Source organism: Rhipicephalus sanguineus, chromosome 1 (genome assembly GCF_013339695.2).
Source record: "Rhipicephalus sanguineus isolate Rsan-2018 chromosome 1, BIME_Rsan_1.4, whole genome shotgun sequence".
Taxonomy (NCBI): domain Eukaryota; kingdom Metazoa; phylum Arthropoda; class Arachnida; order Ixodida; family Ixodidae; genus Rhipicephalus; species Rhipicephalus sanguineus.
This window is the reverse complement of record NC_051176.1, coordinates 80,976,232-81,002,110: the sequence shown is the minus strand read 5'-3', so window position 1 is coordinate 81,002,110 and position 25,879 is coordinate 80,976,232. Positions and strand designations below refer to the sequence as shown.

General features: G+C 45.5%; 1 protein-coding gene across 1 annotated transcript in view; it reads right to left on the bottom strand.

Moving 5' to 3' along the window:
• The window catches only part of LOC119393349 (visual pigment-like receptor peropsin), a 417,337-nt gene that overhangs the window by 151,330 nt on the left and 240,128 nt on the right, over positions 1 to 25,879 (bottom strand). Inside the window, exon 4 of the mRNA XM_037660326.1 lies at positions 13,650 to 13,746. Coding sequence (XP_037516254.1) covers positions 13,650 to 13,746 — 97 coding nt within the window. The remainder of the gene's footprint in view (positions 1 to 13,649; positions 13,747 to 25,879) is intronic.

The window sequence follows — 25,879 nt, the reverse complement described above, 5'->3', positions numbered from 1 at the left end:
GTCACTATCTGTACGCACTGCATCATATTTTGAACAAGGCTGTATAATAAACATTAATTGTCTACCTTACCAAAGACTCTCTGAAATCGCTTTCTTGGATTACAAAGCAAATCATGATAATGACTTTTCTACAAACACTCGTAGAGCTACATATTCGTTTAGAACCAGAAATTTCTTTAAAAAATACGAACAAGAACAAATTACGGCACTTAGTTACTAAACTGGCAGGTTTCCGAATTACTGAACAATTATTCATCATTAATGGACTTAATTGAGGAAACTACACCCCTCTTTACATTAGGAAAGAGATCTAAAAAGTTCTTGAATGTTTGCAGGTTTTCGTCCTGTTTTGTCTTTGTTATAATAACGGGACATTCTTGAATCCTTTATCTGCTTAGAGTGTAATATATTCGTTAGTTGTGCGATTCTTTGTGTTGAATTTGCTTCTCTGTATGTAGCGTTGTTGATTTAGTCTGCTCTCCTTAGTCTCGAATGCATGTAAAGTTGTGCTTCATTACCTTGTGTACAAAAAAATATGGTCCTTCTATTGCAATGCATGGAAGTTGCTGCATGCCGTTCATTTTGTATTATCATATTGCAATTACTTCACCACTGCGGCTGTGCATCTAGTTTACCCATGGCGCTGGGATCCTAGTCAGGCGTGTACTTGCGCCTTTTGTTGCAGCGCCATGGCAGTCATTTAATGTATTGTCCAAATAAATTAAAAGAAATAAAACAAATACAAAAAGCTTAGCTACAGTCAAGAAGCAGCGCGCAAGCAACCTTATTCACACACATGCACAAGCAACGCTACATTAAGCTGATCAGAGAAGTCTTCCAGTAGTATCTGAGTGTGTTTTCCTGCCGGAAACCATACTGACGGGGCGATGAAATCTTGTGGCTATCCAGAAAGCGTTTTATCGTTAATAATAGATGTTTTTCTAGTCTTTGAGTAATAGAAGGCAGAATTGGAACCGGACGACAATTTCCAATTTTATTACGCGCTCCGCTTTTATGAATAGGTATAACTGGTGCTGTTTTCAGTTTTGCAGGAACTTCACTACTAAAAATTATGCGATTTTGTAGTGCTAGTAGAACTTCATGGATGTATTCAATGTTCGGCATAAGTCAGTGATAAAAATACCGTCGAGACCAGGAGACTTCCTATGAAGGAGGAATCAACAATCATTTGGTTTATTTGGTACCGCCGTTGGTTCGAGTCCTCATTAGATGAGCTGCGTACGTGCATGCATATATATGCACGGTTGGGAACGCAGTCACCTACGCATTACCACGTCGCGGCGGCATGTAAGCGAAGTATATAAGGAACCCAAGCTCAAGTTTACGGCGCGATGACAGCGCCCCGCTGCGGCACTGGAGAGAAGCTCTGGCGAGGCTGGGGTCACGCGCAGCCGACTCAGCCTGTTTGTCGGCAGCGGGAACACGAGCGCGCGCGCGTTGCTTAGTCGGTGCGGGGAACTGGGGAGCCGTGCCGACAGCTTGGCACGCTGAACCGAGAGGCTTTCTGTGCGAAGCTGCATTTGCGCGTTGGCAGGAGCGACCCCGCAGAAGCGGAGTCCGGAGTATTGCTGTGTTGTGGCCTGCCACAACAGTGCAGTCAACACCAAGGCACGCGATTCACGTGTGAAACTGTATCGGTTCCCGGGCATGTCGCACGAGAAATAAAGGCGACAAGCGTGGATCACCGCAGTAAGGAGAATCAAGTATGTCCTATATGTGACAGCGCTGTCTCGCCTTCTGTAGTGGCTGTCTGAGTTCATCGCTTTCGTTCGTTTCGACTACCTGAGTCAGTACGTAATGCGGCGCATGCACGCAGCGACTACAGTAATGATTACTCGTTGTCTTCTCGCATTGTGAATGTCCAGCTATGGTTGCAGGTGAAACAACTTGTGTTTTGATTCCGCGTGTTCGTGAGATCTACCCGTCGTTGTTCAACGTTCACACTCGCGTGCTACCGTTCGCGTTGCGCGGTTGGTTCAATTCAACTGAACTCGGCGCATTGTCAAAAGTTCGGCGCCTGCAATTTACTCGTCGGGAAGGCTGCTTTATCACGCCGGAACGGACGTCTATTAATTTTCAGCAAACTTTGACATCATACTACTGGTTTGCTTTGTTTTTGTCACTTTAATATGGTGATATATATTTATGCCTCTAAATATAACTGGCACTTATTACATGCTTTGCAACTGCCACCTTGCAGTAGCCACTTTCTGACTTTGTGCGATTTTCTAGCCGTGTTCGCGCAGCAGGATTTATACGCCTGTAAAATCGATATCCTCATAAAAAGAGAGTGAAAACATGACGCGAGAGCCAAATAAACGAGGCGAGCAGTTCATCTTGCTTCACAGTGGTTAAAGCTCAGCTAGCTGCCTCGCGTCTAAATCGGCGGGTGATGCTCCAGCGGCACGGAGGACTTGACCCTAAATTTCTCAGGAAACAGTGCCATGGCCGTATAATTTCTTTTTTTCTCACGCCGCAAACGGTTGTTCAGGAAAGTACACGTGTGCTACTACAAGCATGCCATATCTAAGCATCAGTCATATGATTCATAGTCCACAACGCAGAACATCGACAGCGTGCACGGCTTCACTTCGTAGTGCATGTGGACCATTACGTGTTGGTGAATTCCACTGGCAGATTCAGAGCACTTCCGGTAGCAGTATTTCTGCTCCATTCGGAGCAAGTCTCTTCCACTGGCAGATTTAGAGTGCTCCCTGTATGTTTCATTGGCAGATCTGGAGCAGCTCCTGCGCCAGATTCACTCCACGGAGCAGCTCTCTCTACTCCGGGGAAAGCGACGGATTCGACCGGAAGTCGCAAGCTCCCCGCGCGTGCGCAGAGCGTGGCGCACCGCGTGCGCGATGAAATGCGCTGTCCGATCGCGCCCGTTCTCTCCGTTCGCGTCCGTGAAGGCGAAAACTGCGCGTTCAAGGAGAGGCCCTGACGTCACATTCGTGAAGCCCCCACATCGCAAACACCCGCATTGCCTCCTAGCGAAGGCGCAGCGAAACATTTCGCGATTTCCGTTGCGACGTTTGCAAGCGCATGCGCGCATCGCGAAACGTTGCAGCCTTTTTTTTTGTTTGTTTGTTTTTCGCCGTGCAAGCGGCGTAGTCGATTCACGCATGCTGCTCTTTGTGTGTGTTCTTTAGGAAAGCTACGCAATGCCCAGCTGTTGCGTATACCCAGTGCAAATCGCGTGCACTGCGGAAAGTACCGGGTGTCACTTTTCATGTGTACGTATACGTTCGCTTCATTGCTGATCACTAAGGCACGGTATTTGCGTGCGAAGCTCTCGGATGTGCGCTCTGTTGCTTGTTACTCATTCTGTTAACTCAGAACTCACGTGAACTTCTGTTTTTGGCGTCTGACGCGCCGTACATAACATGCGCTGAAGGCAGCGTACGTTTTAGACGCTGTGTCGTTCAATGAAATGGCAATAAACTTTTGTTGTTATTATCAGACTACGTGATGTATGTATCGTGCGGTGTGCGCTCACTGCGTGCTTGTGTTGTGTGCGCACTGGAATTACAAACTTTACGTGCACGATCGCGTATACAATACAGCGGTGTCTTCTTTTCGACGTGAAGTTACGTCAACTATAGGTTGGCGTTGCGCCGAATAGCTACTGCGCTCACTCCATATACACGAGCAAAGAACCGCTAATTGGGCAATAGATCTGGAAATCGAGCTACAAGAAAGAAAAAAAAGGCCTAACGCCCAGCAGAACGCGTAAGTCACTGCTAGGTGAGTTCGAACACGATGAGGCAGGGGCTGAATGTTTTTGATTACGGCACGTACCGGTACTTTCTGTACTGTTGCACAAAAACGCTCCTCGAAGAACTTCATCACGCAACGCTCGGGCCTGCCGCGCACGAACAGCCTGGTAAACGTCTGCTTGCAACATTTTACTGCGTGCGAACCGCACAATACGCGCTAAGTTTACGCCGGGACTACAAATCCGAACAGAAGCGAACCACCGCAGAGAGTTCTATAAACGTTGGCAGAGAGCACGCCGCGGGGCGTCTGCTGTTTTGTTTGCCCCATATCGGCTTGTTTGCCCCATAAATCTGACGTCACTTCCGCCACACTTTTCGCAATGCATTGGGATACGATAGGGCCTCTCCTTAGTTTTTCCTTCCTCCATGGCGCGAACCGCGAGGAATGCTGGGCGCTTACGAAGCCAGCGCCCCCTACCGTTTGCTGTGGCAAAATCGGTTGTGTTGCATTGGCAGATTTCCTTCGGTTCCTCTCCTCCGGAGTGGCGTGCTCTGGCGTAGAGTTCGTCGGCCACTCCTAATCCGTCAATGGAATTCACCATACCTTTAACGTGACAGAATGAGACTTACCTCGAGGTATACGTCCTACACGGTGTAATCCCGACTTGGAAATGCATTTCGCTTTGAGTCGGGTGTCGTTGTCGTCGATCGTCTGCTCTTTGCTGTAAATGTGATTGACGAGCATTTCTCCTTTTATCAAGTTCGCTTTTCGGAAGTGCCTGTCCAGCATGAAAATCTTTTTGAAGCCGCACTGCAGGCGGTACATTGCGGGCCCGCAAGTGCACCGCGAGAGCTCTGCACGTGCACGGAAGCGAGCGGCAGCGCATTGGAGAGAAGGGAAAACGCACGTTGTTTGCCCCCAGTTCCTATTTTTATGCCAGAGATGGCGCTGCCTGTCAAGAGTAGTAGCGCCAATAAACGATGCTTGGGGAGCCTATAGTGAGCCGTCGTGACCCGCCACGGTGGTCTAGTGGTTATGGCACTCGACTGCTGACCCGCAGGTCGCGGGATCGAATCCCGGCCGCGGCGGCTGCATTTTCGATGGAAGCGAAAATGCTTGAGGCCCGTGTACTTAGATTTGGGTGCACGTTAAAGCACCCCAGGTGGTCGAAATTTCCGGAGCCCTCCTCTACGGCGTCTCTCATAATCATATGGTGGTTTTGGGACGTTAAACACCAACAATTATTATTATTAGTGAGCCGTCGTAATTGTCAAATCTACTACGATAATGAGCATGAGATTTCGCCGTAGATGCTTCCTGCGCAAATGTAGTTCATTTCGCGAAGCATGTTTTCAACTGAGTCGAGATACCTGGAACGTGAAGTTGAAAGCAGCCTACTTTACTTAACATCCTCGGGAACACTCTTTGATCAATGAGCGAAATGTGGTGTACGTGTGTTACGATACGAGTGGCATTAGCGCCTTTCCGAGTGAACGAAGTGCTCGCGCATTATGCGCATGTATTTGTGTATTTGTATAGATGCGTGCACGCGTGCGTTCGTGCGTGCGTGCGACCGTGTGTTGAGTGCACACACTGAGAGGACGTGCTCTACATCGAAAGTGCTTTAGCTCGAGTTCCCCCTTGATGGCGCGTTGCGACTAGTGGCTTGGAAGACGACGACGCCGGCGTTTAAATTCACCGTTTCCTCGATACCAAGGAGAAATGAAAGAGCGAGAAAACTTCTGCAGTGGTAAGAATAAAACAAAAAAGGAGGACAGTTCGAATTCGAAGTAGTCGGATCTCGGCGTCATTTCACACGGATCCGAACAGATGAAAGTGTTTTAATCTTAACTTCTGGGTTTTGAAATTCGCATGTCGCAAAGTAAGATACACAGCAAAAATATTTACATTCAAAGGGGTAAAGACATGCTTCTCGCTCGCATAACACCATCGGTGAGCAAATGCTACACCCTCATGTGAACAACACGCTCAAGGAAGCATGTCCGCCGGTCAATGCAACTAAAGAACGAAGTTAAGAAAGTGTCGCCCGACCTGTGCTCCAGATTTCGCTGTTTCTTTATTAAATGCGAAGCATTTCTTAGCGAACCTTTGGCACTTTGAGCGTTTCTATCTATCTATCTATCTATCTATCTATCTATCTATCTATCTATCTATCTATCTATCTATCTATCTATCTATCTATCTATCTATCTATCTATCTATCTATCTATCTATCTATCTATCTATCTATCTATCTATCTATCTATCTAGCCGCCTACGTCTCGGTGCTCTCGTGATCGCCTCCTTAACTTGGTCTAGATCAATATTGGCACGGGAGGAGGGTAAGAGGATTTGACGAATATGACTGTCGGGTCATGTCATGAATAACGTGAAAATACCATCGCGTACGTCGTTAAACCTTTTTCTCCAGACAGGTGTGGCACATACCCGTTTTCCACAGGCCGCGGTGTACGGGTATGCACCAGAGGTGATTGACAAATTATATCTCCCAGGAACGGCGAGAACAGACTGGTAATTTAAATTAGTGAGCGTTAAGAAAAACTGACATCGGCAGCGCTGACCCGACGAATGGAAAGAATAAAAATTAGGATCCCAGCAGGAATCGAACCCAACCATTCTGCGTGGTAATCAGGTATTCTACCACATAGCAACGCCAGGTCTATAAATTGGTTGGGAAAAACAGCCTATGCAGGCGTAATGTCGGTGCAACGTCAATTGTGGTTGTGGTACTGGCTATCTAAATTTACAAGAAAGTAATAAACACTACATATGTACTCCTACGATACAGGCGTCATATTAGATTAACGTCTGTGGTTCCAGTGTTGGCTCCGCTTTTATAGCACTCTCATAAACTTTACATTCGTGTTCCTGTATGATTCAGCAAGCTATATTGAAGCATTTCTCGACCCCGGAGGAATACATTAACGAAAGGTACGTATGATATTCACATCACCGAACCGCAAAGTGTCCTTAGTTTCGATATGACTGACTTGCGTACTCTAACGTGAGGGCTGACATTACGTCGCACCATAAGTTACCCTCTAAACGCCAGTGTTGTCGACGTGCCCGGTAAACCCACGATGTGCACACAGCTACTACACGTAAAAAAAACACGTCGATCGACCTCGAAACGCTTGGCTCAAAGTCATAAAACACAGCATAGAACTACTCGCTGATTGCTTGGCATGAAAACGATTCCCACAACGCATGGGATCTGCCGAATTTTTATAGTACGAAGGACAAAAAGCTCATTTGTATATAGCGGGAAAGATACACGGAGCTGAACTTGAACACAGGAACCTTAAGTAGAAGCCAGGAGCTGCAATAACTGCGTATTTCTTATTTATTTATTTATTTATTTATTTATTTTTATTTATTTATACATACTATCAATCCCAAGAAGGGATTATTGCAGGGAGGGCAAGAATATACAATACATAAATACAGTCAAAAAGCGAAATTATACAGGCACACAAATTTTTGAAATTCTGGGAAAGTAACATAATGCTATATTGCATTGTGTCGGCTTACTACGCGGAAGGAAAACAGTCTGAAAAATAATGAAACGTCCTACCAGAATTGAAGGTAAAGACAAACAGTGAAAGTACAGTCGAACAAGCGCAAGCGTGCGATAAAAATATCCAATGTAGCTGTTGTCCTTTAACTGCATACGCAATGTGGACACTGTGCAGAGAGTTGTTCCCCATTCTTGTCGGTGTTTCAGCATGCATGTCACACGCTCAATAAATGTGATTATGTCGCGTACAATTAAGCTGAACAACTTTTATCCGGTTTGCAGCACATCATCAATGGCGCGGCCGCTAGGTTGAGTTGGTCACATTTTACGCATTAATAGCTTGTTAGCAACCTAAATAATGCAACCTTTTTTTGCGCAGAATTGTAGACATTTTTTACTTCAATCGGACCAATTTTCTAAATTTAAAAATGGCCGTTTCGAGGAAAATATTTTCCAACCTCGGCGTTTTTGGTAAGACGCATAAGTTCCAGCACAATTTTGAAGTCTAAGGTCCGTGCGAAAACCACGAAATTTTTTGACAAGACAGCCCAAATACCAAAGTCAATATCTACCAAGTTTTATTGTCCTCCGTTGAACATGTCTACAGCAATTAATTCCTGAAAAACATGTGGTACTTCGTGCCGTTTACCATTATTGTGAATTTTTTTTTACTGCGAAGCTGTTCTTGGTCGAGCCTTTGATGCCCAGGATCATTGGTAATGCTTGTGGGCATCATAAACGGGTATGCGCCACAGATATTGGGTAAATCCCACTATACTCACCACTGGTCCACTAAAAAGGAAGGCAACAGTCAGCCCAACCAACGGGTATGTGCCACAGAAATCGGGTAAATGCCACTGCACACAACTACCACTAAAAATGAAGAAGGCAACAGCTAACCCAAGAAATGGCGTGAGCGTTACCACAGTCACACCAGTGTCACGTGATATTTTGTGGTTATAAAAGGTGGTGGCTATACTACCACCTTAAAGCTTAACAAAGAGTGCTTTATGTCAATTTTATGTCAGTGTAGCATCCTCGACACCGGATAAGCTGTCAAAGGTTTGTGCCCTGAGAGAAGAAACACCGGAGCAAGTTTAGCACTTGGGGATCTAAGAGGTTTGTGTGATTAATTTCCCTTGGCTGTGGGCGAAAATACATCTGCCAAACGGGCCAATGTTCTTCAAACCAAAGGGCACGGTAGCTTGAGGTAAGTCATTCGACAGCAAAGGAAAACAAAGCGCTCATGATATTCCACTTCACCTGTTCTTTGAGTGGAATAAATATTGGGACCATGAAGAGCACTGTTTTTTCGCTAGGTGCGCTCAAAGTTCAGAAAACGCAAAATTGGCGGAAAAGTGTTTTCTTTTTCATGTTCTTTTTTGCGGCCATACTTTGCATATTTCTTTAGACGAATAATTTTTTTCGCATAACTAGCTTTCAAGTGATTGTTCCGAATCTAAAACATGCACGTGGAGTAAATTTCACCAAAATTGGGAATGGTGACCGGGACAGAGTGTTCGTTCTTCCCTAGACACACTCTCAAGCAAACCGAGGGACAGAGACGGGAATTGCTAATGAAATAAAGAGGCGGGAAAATAAGTATGTTTCTAAAACTTAGTTGATCCTACAGCTTCAGCGAGCACGGAAGGTAAAGCTTCATCTCTACAAATTCATCTTGAGTGTCGTTTAGCCCTTTTCTCAAAAGTAAGCCAACCAAATCTCCGACCCAAGGACCTTCGTACCAAACATCGTTTACAGGCGGAGTCGCATATACACAGGGCACTGTTTTCAACTTGAAGGGAAAGAAAGAAAGAAACATGTGAGCATAGTCGCGTCGCATCGTTCACAAATCACAGCACTTAGGACGAGCTTAACAGGGCCATCTTTTCGAAAAAAATTATTTCAGAAGACAAAAAAAGCAAAAGAATACGCAAAAGAAAGCTGCAGTATCTACGTTAAACGTGACATTCAGCTATACCTTCCATTGAAATCGCTAGGTATACGCGCTATGAGCACGAGCATTAAAAAAAAGCGTGTGTACATGCGTTACTTGAGGATCACAGTGCGCAGAATACGTGAAGCGCTCGACAAATATATGCAACGGCTCCGTGCTTTTACGATACGGCAGAAAAGATCATAACTACAGCCTTGATTCTGTCATTCTCCAACTGACACGATGTTCACTTTAGCGATGAAAGAATAGCTCTCAACTCACTGCCAGAAGGTTGTACTGCAAGAAATGTCAGCATTCAACGTGAAAGCGAGCTCTCAAGAGTGGCTACTGCTTCAGTTCCGTAATTCAGCCAGGCAAAAATAACCATAACCATAGTTTTTTTTTAAATAAAATCACTCAACCATATAGCCGCCTCTTTAAACCGTGCTGCTCGATGCGCACACACTTCACGGCGAAAGAATAGCGAACAGCAGCGATGAGCAAATCACACGGTGAAAGAGCTCTAACGTGGATCCCCCAGCATTCTCTACGAACACGTTTTCGTCGGCGTATTCTTCGGGCTGAAGCTCGGGAAGCTACTCCTAAAAACGTGGAAGCGACGTGTTTACCAAGAGCGAGGGGAGAGTGCGTCGCGTTTCTGAATGATTTCATTCTTTCTCGGCAAGCGCCAGCTCACTGCTGTTATTTTTGGCAAGCAGCGTTGAATACACCAGTCAGATGCAGGACATCCTATCTTGGCAGTGTGTTATCCTTTACCACAAGTGACCGAGGCCTGGCCTTCGCTTACTGACGTTTCATACGCAGCAGGGTTAACAAGCACAAAAGGCGAACATTAAAGGAAAACATGAACACACTGTACCAGTGTTGAACTATACCAAGTGAAGGTGCATTCAGAAACACACTTATGTCACTCACCATCACTGACAAGCCACTATAATTGAATAGAAAACAAACAATGCACACGGATGCACGTGGCAAATCATAACAGCACACACTGTTATCGACACACTATCTTATCAAGGGAAGGGCAAGTCCAGTAAGCAAATTAGGACGGTTCCTTTCAAAGAAGTCACAGTACACGTGCTTCTACACCTCGAATAATCATGGTAATGTGTTAAGCTTTACTTTCGGAAAACCCGCAAAGCGCGTTTTCCGATTTTCATGTATACGCCTGCGTTTCAATGACTATCGCGTTTGCTGGATCTGCAATCAGCATTCCGCGAAAAAGCTGGTTCCTTTTGACAGTGCGCACTCTTAACAATGTGTTCCTTCCCATGTGTCATGCTTGGCACGTTCAGGATACTCTTCGTTAATGATTACGTCCGTGTTCAAACAGCTGCTTTATTCAATACAACACTGGCAGCGACCACGAAACAGGAAAGATGTGAAGAGAGTGCAGATAATTCCTCACTTTCATGGAATTTCTCGAAATATAAAAAAACGATAACCACGGAATTTTATTTCAGTGTAGCGTCCTCAACACCAGATAAGCTGTGACAGGTTTGTGCCCTGAGTGCACGAAGAAACACCAGAGCAAGTTCATCGGCACTTGGGAATCTCGGAGGTTGTGTGAGAAATTTCCCTCGGACGTCCGACGTGGGCGCAAATACATCTGCCAAACGGACCGATGTTCTTTAAACGAAGGGCACGCTAGCGTAAGGCATATGCTTAACAAATCTGGAGCGCACTTAGGCGACCATTTCGTCAGACGTACTTGTGAACCTGGTTTTCAGGGTGGGCCACCGTAGTTGTTTAAGAGGTAAGGTGTGGCGCTGCTTAGCTCGAGGGCGTGGGTTAGATTCCCGGCCATTTCCGACAGACATCACTATAGACGGCTCCTACCCTTGTACGTTCTCTGCTCTCACCGCTAACTTGGCGTTGAGGCGAGAGACAGCTGGAAAACCGCTTCGCTCCCTGGATCGGCCGCATTCTCTTATGCCAGTGTTTTGTAGAGTTACGTGAGATCGAATCCTAATAGAGTCAGCGACTAGCCTTATATCGTATAACACTCTAATTTGTTGCTATCGCATTCATTGCTTCACCCTTGCGGCGAAACTGTGACTTAACTTTCCCTCGATGATAGTCACTTGTAATGTACAGATGCATTTGTTTTATTCTTGGAGACAGTGGCTTCTCGTCAGTGGTGACGGCGACATAAAAAGAGCGTGTGTCCGAATAAACCTTCGTTTGGTTGTTCAGCATTGGCTCGGCGTGTCAGAGTTTTCCTTTATCGTTCGTCTTTTAGGACGCATTTTAGTTGTGTTAATATCAATAATTTCTGGGCTATTACGTGCCAAAACCCCGACATGATCATGAGGCACGTCGTAGTAGAGGTCTCCGCATAACTTAGGCCACCTGAGGTTCTTTCAAGGGCACAGAGATCACAGAGCATGCGCGCCTCTTGCATTTTGCCTCGTTTCTGTTTCGTTAGCAGGTTCTATATAAGCCATGAATAAAAAAAAAGAAAGTAAAAGCAGAATTATGTCTTGCGTGCTTCATTGCATCATCGGAGTTGTGAACGATGCATGAGCTCCATTTTTCAACACTATGCTTGCATCATACAAATTCAACAGGACTATGTAGAAATTTAGGGAGTATTTGGTAACCAGCTACAAATCGAATGAGGTTGTCTGGATGCAGATGCTCAACACATAGTGCTGGCGAAGTTTTCTAAGGTAGATAGTACGATACTACAATCAAATTCGCATTTGCCAAGCTCAGCGAACTCCGATGACTGGTATGTTTTCTGTGTGGCATAAGCCGCACAAAAGACTGTGCGTATCGATAGCAAAGGCCTTCACGTCGCTTAAAAGCAATAAATGGGTACGCTTTTCATAGAGATGCATGTTTCATCGTGTCTCTTCGAGCGTGAAGCAGGCGTTCTCCTAAATGTAGATACTACACCGAAGGCCGACGATACATTTCATCATTTTTGTTCCCTCTTCGGAGATGCATATATAAGTGAACTCGGGCTAGTGTTATGATTTCCATTGGATACATGAATTCTTTAATTGAACTCTCATATCATATTCGCGACAAACGGAAAGTAATTAAAAGTCAGTCAGTGGAAGAAATATACTTGATTGCAAATTGCGATTTTTCGTACAAGAATAATGCTCGCATCTGTTCACAATCCATCCGCTCGTGCATTCTTGCAGTATCTGCCACTATGTATTAAGTTTATCGGTTACAAGTAATGTACCATTGACTCTTGTTAAAAAAATCAATATCACAACCCATACGCGAAGATTTTCAAGCTCTGTTTACAGAAATACGATGAACACGACGCCCACGGTGTCTTTGAGTTAAAAAAAAATTCTCACGCGCAATTTCTGTGAAGGTGAAGGATCGCAAAATGCGCAAAACTAGAGAATGAGGTAAAGTCTGCTTTGCCTATAGTCACGTGAAATTCGTAATCCTTTAGCACCATGAACCAATTCGCCGAGCAACAACTTTTAATGAACTAGCTGCCTGTGAAATTGGGTTACATCTGGATTTACAAAAGAAAAGAAACAAAAGAAAGAGAGAGAAATCAAGAATATGCAGTCAGGTTAAATAGGCTTTGTTACACATAATAAGACAAAATGTTACATAAAAGAGATGAGTTATAAAGCAGCCCGAACAAGCGGCATCATTTAGACCACTCTAAACGGCTACCCGTTGGGCCTGCAAGCCAAATGAATAGCCGTTTCTATAGCCAGTTTGACTCTTCACGGGGAACAAACGTTGTAATCAAGTTCAGTCAGGCTTTATCTCAACTGGACAGCAGATTTCAGAAGTTATCTCTGCTATCATCTTGAGATTCTTTCCCTATGTCGTGCGATCAAGGCCCACAGCTTATCGTCATGCACAGGCAGTTCGCGATGTGACGTTGCGACATCATTATAATTGGTATGCGGCAAAACTCGACGTGACACTCGGTGACAGATGACGCCACCTCTTCATTGCAGAAAACTACATCATTTGAAACGTGTTGTCTACCATGGCCTTGAATTTAGCTCACGTGAGGTAGTACGGTTTATCTACCCGCCCGTACCTCAAAGCTTGGACGCGTGAGACTGGTTTTAACTTACGTTGCTGCCTAATTCAGCATTCTTGCGTTACCTTCTTGAAGCAGCGCTAGTCCTGTGTGCATCTTGTCCGTGTTTATTTTGCGCTGCCTTTAACTGTTGGCATGCGGGCAACAAGCGCATGGTGACATCGGAGAAATGATTGAAGTGCCTCATTTGTTGCTTGCATTATCTAAAAAAAATTACATTATTTATACGCCGAATCGCAGCTAAATAAAGTGCCTGCAAGGCTATTCGACGAAACGCGTGTTCAATTGAAGAAATTCTCGCATTGACGAGTCGCGCTCCGCGCAGTGCACACGTGGCGCACTTATGCGTGCGTATAATTATTCGAACGACTTACCTAGCCCATCCAAGGAGAGGCATGACAGCCCAGAAGAAACCGTAGAACCAAACGATCCCCAAAAGCTGGACGTATCTCTTGTACGTAGGCTTCCCACCTGCGAATTAAGCATGAATCAGCTGTAATCGAGATCAACAATTTCTACAAAATTGCAAAACACGTAACGACTTCAACGTCACCGTTTTTGGGCTCAAATGAATTCAATCAGCATATTCGAGAGCGATCATTGTACTGAGAAATTTATGAGTATCTCGACATTAAACCTCCCTAATAGATAGATAGATAGATAGATAGATAGATAGATAGATAGATAGATAGATAGATAGATAGATAGATAGATAGATAGATAGATAGATAGATAGATAGATAGATAGATAGATAGATAGATAGATAGATAGATAGATAGATAGATAGATAGATAGATAGATAGATAGATAGATAGATAGATAGATAGATAGATAGATAGATAGATAGATAGATAGATAGATAGATAGATAGATAGATAGATAGATAGATAGATAGATTTTTAATGGTAACCCACGAGGATTTAGCCTGGTTTATAGCCAGGCTTGCTACTCCATGTGTCGGGTGATGACTACGGCATATACAGTGATCCTCATATGTTGTGTTAATCCGCTAAATCCGTCCCAGTTAGTTCTGAACGTCAAAACGTCAAGCACAACAGATAAAGAAGAGATATGAACTTCCTTACGAGGCATGAACCGCGTGAAGACGCTAGCACATGGACATTGGAAGAGGTGCTCAATGTTTCACGTAAAATGTATAACATCGTACAGAAATCCTGCGATCTGCACTCGCAGATGTAGACAACGTTCCAACGGTCATTTAAGTGTGGCATGAAATAGCATTAGCGCCTCCCTCAGCAAACTTCAAAAAGAGACACAAGCTATGCCTTTGGACGCGAGATGGTACGCAGGATAGAGATCGCAGAAAAGTACTTAGAAGTGCATTGCAGCCAGGAACGTAAATGTGTTTGAATGTAACACAGTGACACGTGGATTCTCGGCTAAATCGCGAAAGAGTATCTGAGCTTACGCGCTTAAACTGCGCAGTCCAAAAGATCGACGCTCGTGCTGGGCGATAAATCTTTCGACGACAGCTACGAGGTTGTGCTGAGCCGAAGGGCCCAAGAGAAGAATGTTCAACGAACCGTCGCGTTCGAATACGTCCGCTATAGAAAGTCTATGTGGGCCCCTATCTTCAACCTTTTACCATCCCCTTCGCGTTTGAACTCACCACCAGCAACAAGAAATATCTCAACAGGCAAAGTGTATGCACGCATCCTGAGGCGCTAGTGCCAAATAAAACGAAAGATGTCAGATTCAACACGCTCAAGAATATCCTCGCAATAGATGCGGAACAAGCGACCGTGCCTGTATATGCATCATTCTCACTGCCATCAAACGCTCCGTCGCGCCACCGTCACGTCAAGAAAACGTACAACAAATAGGCGACGGCAGCGCTAACGTAGAGAGTAGCACGTTTCTGTTTAGTGTTACTGACTGGCCCTGTGGTCGCCTAAACTTAGAGACACGAAATCAGCATTATGCATTAAATAAGTTAAATAACTTCTTGATTATCCGTGTAATGTTTCCGTAAGCTAAGAATAAACTGTTTAGTAGTACACCATGAACACGACATTGATATTTTTTAACGCACCAAATTTAAGGATATTCATCACGTCGGCTGCCATGACAACCACATATCTGCTTTAGTGATGCTGAGCGGTTTTATGATGTTGTTACTGATTTGCAAGCGGGGAGAACGACCACAGCACGAAGGTCGGCGACGAAGAAATATGTGGTCGTGAAATATGTGCAGGCATCGCACTGAGTGAAGGCATCTGATTGGTCCAATCTGTAGGGGCGGGGCTCCGACACCGTGCCGGCGACGGTAACGTAGTGTACCGCTTTACGTCGTTGTCAACCCGTTTTTGAGGAGAAAGCGACTAGAAAATCCTCTAGCATGTCGAAAATCGGCGCCGTGACGGTGACGCGACGGAGCGTTTGACGGCTGTGTGAATGAGGCGTTAGATACCTTGAGCAAGGTGATCAACTTTATTAGTCTGCAAGTCTGCTTTAACCTTCAACCTGGCAAGGAGGTCAACACTCATGTTATCATCAATACATAAAGCGACGTCAATTCCAATGTACACTCTCAGGCAATAAAAAGCGAGTTTCAGATGCAAGCTTTATCACACAAGTGCTTCTTCTTCCCCATCACGCACATTTCCCTTATCAATTGACCCACTAGCGCCCGCTGTACTAGAAATAGTACACCTGCTTTTTGAACCCTGCCTTTCGAAGAACTGAATCTTTCCCTCTGGTTGCTTCAGTTTCGCGTACCCATAGGGCGTGCATGCACACACTGATACAGAGAAGAACCTTCTGTTTAATCTTTACTAATACCTTTCGCGCCAATTCAAGCAAAAACTGCGGAGTTGCTGCGCTTTGTAGCCCGTACTCGCTCTTTATGCATTTGTGGTCACATACCTGATTTACCTGCTCTGTGCTTTCTGCTTTGTTTAGAATATAGGTTGGGAATGTTAGAAACAAACATTCACATTTTCGCCTTCATTTCAAAGAACAATATACGCAGTGACATTTTGGTGTACTTCAGTAGACATCGCGACTATGTATATGAAGATTCTTCAGTAATAGCGGTGCGTCACTACCTTGCATTCCACGACACGACTGCGCTACCGTGTATAGACTTCTTGAATATTTTGATACCCGCGCGGAGTTATTTCTCTACCTCTTTTTCCTTCTCTCTCCTTTACCTTTATGCCTTTTTCCCCAACGCAGTGCAGCAAACCGGACGTGCGTCTGGCCAAACCTTCCTGTTTTGTGCCTCCATCTGCAACTTAGAGTGTCTATTGCTGTTATCCTATCTAAAGATGGATATTTTAACGCGAGAGTGTTGAAGAGTCCGCATCGCGGAAATTCTGGTGTCGGCGTCGGTGTCGGCGTTGGCATCGTCCGAACTGGTTGTGCGCGAAAGATCGGCGTTGTCCGTAGCGAAAAATTGCGATGAATGCCAATAATAACAATCATTGGTCCGAACCAGAAACGAATCCGGGCCTTCTGCTTGGCAAGCAGGCGCACCCCCACATAGCCACGCCAGTGCTTGAAACCGCTTCGGAAAAAAAAAACTATACAGGCGTCATGTAGTGCGACGGGTCACGTTAAGACGTGTAATATTGCGTGGCTCAATCGCACCAGGCTTCACACCTTGTGAATGGCGAACCGAGTGAATGATTTAAAGGCCCACCCATTACAAAGCGCACCGACATAATTTATCATCAGCCGCAGCAAAAGCTTTAAGAAGGTGTGCATATGCGTAGGCGCTCGTATTACCTTACGGACGCGTAGTGAGTGCTTCGCTAATTCGCAAAAGGATGAACTATGGCGTAGTGAGCACTTCGCAACTGTACTTGCAGTATGCCTGTGTCCTAAGACACACGCCAAACGAACGGCCAATGATTGGCGCACAAACGTTGCTTTCCTCGCGGCACAGTTGAGGTGTCCATCGAGAAGCGAAGCCTGGCTAGCGGTTGAGAAGGCTATGCGAACGGGGCCCGATTACGCTATCGCGTTCTACTCTTGAGGCGAAGCTCAAGCGTCCTGCAACTCTTTGCGCATCCGTGACCGAAGATGAGTTAGTACTAGCTGATCGAGCAACAAAAAGCAGCCAGTGACTCCTGCTATTTCTGTACGCCGCGTGCTGCTATGGCCCAGAAGATGTATTGTTATAAGAACACTATAAATTTTCTTTAGTAGTGCGACTCCGCCGCTCCACCTGGCGCGTTTTGTGCTGAAGTAGCAGCGGTGATACAGTAGCTATATAACTGAAACGCGGCCACAGTGAAAGATGCATATCTTACATGGCGGGCACGGCGCACTTTGCCGTACGTCCGCAGTATATGCTGGCGATCGAGCAGATGCGCGCTATGGGAATGTCCATGACTACAGCTGCAGTTGGGTAGACATTTTATATAACGAGCGGTGACAATGCCACCACTCTAGGAAAACTGCATTTCTCGGGACACGCGCGTGGGTCGACGACCCTACCCATGTATTGTAGTCGGGTATTCGCCGCCGCTGAGCCCGAAAAATACGGAACTAATGTATCTTGGGATAATGAACTCGCTTCAAAGACGATCAAAATCAAGACTTTTCCCTGTGACAATGTCATAAAGTTCGCTGGCGGCACGCGGCGCCCCCTAAAATCCACAATATTTTGCGCTACAGCTATCGAATTAGATAGAGCTATGCTTTTATTTGATTTCAACACTGTTCTACATTAACTGCCATAAAAGTGACTGGCAAGTGTTAAAAACCTTAAATCACGAGGGGAGCTGAAGTGCGGCTCGTTCCTCTCGAGTTAGCAGCATAATTTTCATCGTCGCTGTTAGTGTCTGTGCCTTTCCAATCCTCAACATACAGTGAAAAAAAAATCGTCGTCAACATGGTCGCCTTCAGCACCATTGTCAAAAGAATCCGAAGAATTTTCTACTCCGGGAGGCCTTGACTATTCCGCGACGCCATGTTTACTATGTGAGAAATGCGTCTGATCTCGGAGAATTTTTTTTCTTTTTACCGACAGTTGCTCTTGAGACAAATGTATCATCACGTGGTGTGAACAAGACCAAACAAATAGACAATCACTTTCAGCGTGCTGCCACTTATCAACAATGTATAAAATCAAGCACTATTGGTCAAGCATTCTCTTTGAAAATCAAGCATTCGCTTTGAAAAGGAACTGCCGCTGGCCTTTAAAGTCGTACCCGACTATAGTGGAGTGGCTAAATACAGCATTATGAAAGTCACCGTCCTTGTTTTACTTCGAAGAACGATTCTAAGCAACAGAGAATTGGCTGAGCGTGTCGGTCGGCTCGTAGGAATTATGAACAAAAAAAACAGTAAAAAAGGAAAGAAAAAAAAAGAGTGAGAATGTCGCCGGGGTATTGAAATAGAATACCTGTGTCGAATCCACGGACACGCTAGTCACTACTCCAAGCACGCCATTCTTTCGCGCTCAAACGCTATGAGCTGTAGGAAATGGGCCTGTAGCGTGCCCGTGCTCTAGAGCACGAGTGGATTGCCTGGACTGTGCAGAACGATTCGCTGTAGGAGCGAACAGACTGGCACGTTTATAGTGCGAGGTCAAGGACATGTATTGATTGTAGATTCGACGGATCATACTCAAGCACTACGGAGTGCCCTGGCGCCTAACGTTACATTGGATCGGTCGAAATCGAGTCACGGGAATTGTGATCGAGCCTCGATGCCTGCTCATCTTGTTCATTTACACTAGAAGAAGCACTGCATTCGTTTCCTCTACCTGCTTCCGATTGCTATAGCGAGCGGCTGTAGTACGTTCGGCTTGGCTTCGCTATTGCTGACTCTGATCTTACGCTTGTCCGATCAGTGTGTTCTTGCCCCCCTTTTCTTCGTCGGTTGTCGCGCTATTTCTTGAAAACTGATTATCAACTAGGCAATCTCACACCTTGCTTTCAATCCTGAATAAACTCCGCCAATTAAAAGTCACAGCGATTTCAGTCGGAGCGTGGCAGGAAGCCGCCGGCATATCCTGAAAGCCTAGATCCGCCAGCAGCCAACATCATCCCACTCCTTAAAGCTGGCTGATTGGATGGTTTATAGAGTTCAACTTCCCAAAGGTATTCAGGCCATGTGAGACGCCTTAGTGGAGAGCTGCGGATAATTTAGACTACCTGGTGTTCTTTAGCGAGCCCTGACGTGACACAGTACACGGGCCTCTAGCATTTGCCTCCATCGAAATGGGAGCACCGCTATCGGAATCAAACCCGCATCTTTCGCCACCTCTTGCCTAAAGCTTTCTGCTAGCGCTCGTTGTCAGTGGAGGGAAGGAACACTTAACATCTTCATCACATCCATGTTCTCTTTAACGCTTCGGCAAGGCCCCCGAGCCATCTGCACTTGTTATCACACACACAGGCAGACTGTAAACATCGGGTGAAAGGAACTTCTACATTGTATACCCGCGAATGGTGTGTGCAACCAGAGAAACAAAAGAAGGTGCTCGCCGTCGTAGCGAAGGATGTAAAGAGATTAACTATAGAGGTTCGTAGAAATAACCGAAGAGGTATACAGATAGAACTGCGGGCGAGGCAGTCGTCTAGACTTACCGAGGCCTAAAAGGGAGATTACCGAAAAGAAGCTTCCCGGAAATGGATGCGCGCTTTTCGAAAACACCCGGCAGGCACTCGAAAAAAAGCGGGCGTACGAAGCTGCAGGATGCGAAGGAATGCCTCCTCGCTGCTGTTCGCTGTAATTAAGAAAATCAGAGTATCGCCACAGACTCTAGAGCGTAAAAAAAAAAGATCTTCGTCGAGAGTATTTCGAGAATTTTTACTTCAACTTTCAACCAAGCTTTTGGTGAACCCGCAAAGCTCTTGGCTCTATGCCATATAAAACGCGAAGAAGCGCAGACAAAAAAAATTAATAAAAGAAAAGAAAGAAAGAAAAAAACTCTCGTGCGTTTCGCGGCAACGCTAATACCATCAGTGTTTTGTATCCCAGGCAGCTCCCGTGTTTTATTAGCGCATCACTGCGGGCAACACAAAGACGAAGGAAAGGTTTGACGCCTAAAAATAGCTTGCTTTAGTTTTCTCTGCGCTGGCTTTCACTCCGCGCAGGCTTTTCACTGTCGCTAAGTTTGCTGTTCTCCTGAGGGCGCTTCGGCTCAACATCGAGAAAAGGAGTCGCTTCCGCACGAGCGTGCTCAACAGTCCAATCAATGCTATACGCTTCCTTGTCTAATAGTGTCTCTCATAAGCAATGCGCCTAATTAATTTAAAAGGGCGGGGGTGTTCGTCTATTACTCGGCGCCGATCGTGTCTACAGAGTATGAACTGGCTGCGTGGCGACGAACACGGTCGAAATATTGAACAGAAGGTTGCGCGCTGCTCGTTCCGATGGTGCAGCGCAGATTGAGGCCGTGGGAAAAGGGGAAAAGTGTCGCAGTTGACAGTGGTTCTCGCCTCCTGGCGACATTGTGACAGGACAGTTCAATATAGTGCTACTCCTCCAATAGCTAGCCCATCAAAAAAATTCGGGGGCCGTTGCCCAATTCGAAATATGGGGGCAAGCGAAGCTTTGCGTCTGCGTGCCTGACGTATTGCTTTTCTTTCTTTCTTTCTTTCTTTCTTTCTTTCTTTCTTTCTTTCTTTCTTTCTTTCTTTCTTTCTTTCTTTCTTTCTTTCTTTCTTTCTTTCTTTCTTTCTTTCTTTCTTTCTTTCTATTGCCTTACGCAATGCTCCCTCCAAGCAGTTTCATTCCTTCATGCCAGGAATCGGACTTTCATCCTCGTGCTCAGCAGCGCAACGCTTCAGTTGCTACAGGCAACAACGACGGTCGCGCGTTCATATCCAGGCAACAATGAAATCTGGCAACGTGAAATGACCAGTCACCTCGATAAAAGATCAGATTGCCATATCAGAAACGGCTGATAGCCGCCAAGCCCACGATTAAGGGAGCATCAATTATTGGAAAACGGCTCATGTGGCCGGTGCACTTTCGAGGTCCGCATCTCTGTACGCTCGCCGGCTCAGGCTTTATCGGGCACGACGCCACCACCGAAATATGTGGGTTATAAAAGATAGTACGGTTAATATTTCACTTCAGCATCTAGCGCACAACACGAGAGAAAGGCGGGGTGCGCTAGATGCTTTAATGGAATATCAACATGCCCAAACTTACGTTATTTAAAGTTATTAAATAATATATTTCCAAGGGGCGATTCCAACATGGCGCCTTACAACTTCAAGTGCATCGCCGAAATTCCCAATGTGGCCTGTTGAAGGCCTTTAAGAGGGAGTGGCGTTTAGAGTTTCAAGTTCGAACACAATTCTGGCTTCAAAGCGTCGACCGATGCATACTCATTTGTCATTAAAAACAGCAAAATGCTCTCATGAAGGCGTTTGATCATGTACTAGTTGAAACGACCGCAGTGCGGCGATACGCTTCGCGTTACAGTGGGGAACAACTGGCGCAACAACTACGATACATGTTACTTATTAACTGATGTATCTTGGGACGGCGAAAACACATTTTTCACACCCTAAATTCACTTGCTTGCTCTAACTGCATATTGTGAAAATAAGCAACCCGTGCGGAAATATACTTCATTAAACTTTAGCAACTACACTAATATACACACTCCGAGGCTTCTCATGCTATAGTCTATTTTACACTGAAGTCTTCTAATTTAGAAAAATGTTTATTAGCTTGGATTTATTCGATGTGTGCTTCTTAGGTATAATCTGGTTTTGTGAAGACTACTTCAAATAAATTAATATATGGATTTGTGGAGAGTAACAATGTTTATTTTACTAAGCTACATAACAGCGGGAAGAATGTTTAATTATAATAATTTGTGGGGTTTTATATCCCCCTAAAACCACCATATGATTATGAAGGGCACCGTAGTCGAGGGCTCCGGAAATTTAGACCATCTGGGGTTCCTTAACGTGTACCTACATATGAGTACACGGGCCCCCAGCCTTTCACCTCCATCGAAATGCGATCGCCGCGGCCGCGATTCGGTCCTGCGACCTTTGGGTCAGTAGTCGAGCGCCATAACCACTAGACCACTGTGGCGGGTGGCGAGAAAGTTCCACGGTAGGATTTAGCGTGTCATATAGTCAGTATGCAGGTAGAACGCTGCGGCTTAACAAGATAATGAGATTCAATCAGGTTTTTCATTCTCAGCAATTACATAGTTGAGTTTAACAGGACATGTTGGTGTCCCCGAGTTGCAAGCTAGCCGGTGCTCAAAGCAAAAGTTTCGCTAAAAAGTCGGCTTAGGCCAGGTTGGCCAATAAATGTGCGCCGTTGAATGCCCTGCTACTTGTATTAACAGTTTGTAGCACTGCATATTTCATTAATCGTCCAATTTATTGACCAGCAAAAAATTATTTTCGCTACTGATAGAGAGAGAGAAAGAGATATTAAAATGAGAGAAAGGCAGGGAGGTCAACCACAATTCTAGCATTCGGATTGCTACCCTACACTAAGGGGAGGGGAAAATGGAAATAAAGATTGAAAGGAAAGCAGGCAGAAAAGCAGACGTGCGATAAAAAACATAAATAAATAAATAAATAAATGCATAAATAAATAAATAAATAAATAAATAAATAAATAAATAAATAAATAAATAAATAAATAAATAAATAACAGATGCTGCAATTAAAATTCGAAAGATTGCCAATGAAGACATAAAATCCTTGTGGAACACACCAAGTTTACAGCACACACGACTGCATAGGCTGGACCCGTGTCGTGGACTTCGGCCTCCGCACGGACTCTCTCGACTCGAGGCATCGATCGGTGCTTTGCCCACTGTGGCTTGGTGTGGCTTTCCCCAAATCTTTTGCCTTCCGAATCGGCATAGAAGACAGTGCTGCTTGCAGCCACTGCAGCAGCGATCAAACAATAGACCACGTTCTTTGTCGCTACCCTTGCTACAGCGCGCACAGACCGCCGCTAGCTGCTGTGTTGGCCCGCCTTGACGACAGGCCCCAGTCGGAACAGTCAGTGCTAGAATGCCGACCTGAACTGTCTTCACGCCGGAAATCAATTAAGGCCTTACTGAACTTTTTGCGTGCCAGTGGCCTTTTGTATAGACCACAGTACTCCCGCTCTATACCTTCGCTACTGATAGTGACGTTACATCTGAGTATGATCCGAATAAAGCATTTCGCACCCTTATAGATGCTGATCTGTTTCGCGAATAAAAGTTACCGGCCGTGGTGGCTTAGTGCCTGCGACGTACCGCCGCCATACGCGTGGGCGTGGGTTTAACTGCCAGCAGCTGCGGGTACCTTTCTATGGGAACGAACTACACATTTAAATGTGAGTTCCACACGGAAAAAGTCAGAACTGTAAAACATGCAAAAATTAGTACATTATCGTGTGCAGGGTTTTTTTTTTTAATTTGAGATATGTCCCCTAGTACCGACAATTCAATCACGGCATCAAAGAAGCTACACTCTTTATCCTGTGCCAAACACCTGACCGATGGGCGATCTCCACCGACTCTAATGAGCACTACAAACATTGTGCAATCTCTTAAACAAAAAAAAATATCATCACCGCGTTTCTTTCGACACTGCGTACTTACACCACTTGGCTGTTTGCGCAGGTCACCGCATCATATATCAACGAATACTGGTTCATTGCGGCATTCTGACCAACGAAAAAGCAGATGATGCAGCGCTCAAACGTCTTCAATACCAAAACTTTAAGCGAACTCGTTTACAAGATCTGGCGCTTCTACATCGGCTACAAAGATGTGCTGCTGAAGAAAAGAAGTGGCTTCGGGACTTTCCAGCGCATCGTTAGCCTTTCCTTTACTCAGTCGACCTACATCTAAGATCAAGACTCCCATCCAGCGTCCGTCGACATTTGGAAACTGTACGTGGTGCCCCAGCTCTCTCTAGTCAGAGTTTAAAACTATGCCAATGCACTCAATGGCGACGCGACCAAATGTATGTGGCTGACTATTACCTGGAGTAAGTCAGACTATTTTTCGTGTTCTCTTTTATTTCCTAATTAGACATGTTTAATTAACTAACTTTTGAAGCAACGAAGCAGGCCAAAATCCTCGATGAGAAAGTTGTAGATGAGTTTACAAAACATACGATTACACAGTTTCTAACTTTGTATCTCTTAAGTATTAGCGTTTTCCTGCTTTCTGCAGATACCAGCGAAATACAAAAAAAACACGTGACATGCCCACTTGCGCGCATGTGCGCACCGTGATTCCAGTGCTGCGTAACGTTCCGCGTGCAAACGACCATAGCATTTGGACGCGTATGCTACCTCGACAGGGCAGCGACGATGGTGGTGGCCGTGCGATGACCCATGTTTTGCTAGCGGCAACACAAGTGATAACCTATGCGTCTACTTACCATCGTCATGAACCGCCGCGAGGCATGCGTATCGTTTGCACGCGGCGTTAATTAAACATGTCTAATTTGGCAATTAAGAAGAACACAAAAATAGTGTGTCATATTCCAGGCAATAGTCAGCTACATGCATTTGGTCACGTCGTCACCGAGTGCGTCGGCATATTTTTAAACTCTGGCTAAAGAGCTGGGGCACCCTGTATATCATCGCCTTCGTCTAAACACCGCCTAGGGAAATGGATTACGGTTGCGTTTCGGTCAAGCGGCAAGCCCACACTTCGACAACCGCGTCAGTCGAAATCGTGAAGCATATGCTGTTTGAGTGCCAAGTGCATGCCGAACAGCGTGCGCTCCATGAACCCTGCAAGCTTTAAATTACACAGATACATTTATCATTCGACTGTGTATTAGGGTCTTTAGCTTACATCACGCCACAGAGGTGTGCGATGAATTTTCTATTCATCAGACGGACAGACAGACAGACAGACAGACAGAAAAACTTTATTGGCCAGTGCGTTTACACCCCCCTCTTCCCCCCGGTTCCCTAGACCACGGCGCGGTCTCAAGAGTAAAAAAAAACTCATACCCCTGTATTAACCTGTTCTTTTTGCGCCTGTCTCCTGTCTTCCTCCCCCCCCCCTTCCCTTCCCCACGCAGAGTAGCATGTCAGCGATTTTAGTACGCTGGCTAAATTCTCTGCCTTTCAATAAAGGGTTTTCTCTATCTCTCTCTCTCTCTAAAAAAATTTCACCATCTCCCACTAAATGGAACCATGTGGGGATGCGAAGGAGCGCATGGGTCGACTTATCCGTTCATCACGGGTACCTTGACCGATGTTAACGCGTCCTTGCATGTGGAGCACACCATGAATTCACTGTAGTTGCTGTTGCAGTTACTCGTGCTGAACCCTTGTTGGAACACGCCACGTGGGTTCATCGCGCGTCTGCAGAATCTCGTTCCCCGATGCCATCACGTGATTGCTGAGAGAGTGTAAGGGGGAGAGGCCACAACGTATTACCCAGCCCCATAAACAGGGCCGAACGCGCTAGCGCGTGCCAGCACACGTGGTTTTGTCTGCGTTACGCCAAGCTAGGACAGCATACGGCAGCCAGGGCCCCTAAAGTGCTCTGCACGCATCATCATCAAGGCGGTCGAAGAACAAGACGAAGAAGACCTCCTTGGCGCGAGCGCGCGCTCAATATGTTATAGAAAGCGGACGGTCGCCAGTGGAACTACGGACAAAGCCCAGCGCAAAAGC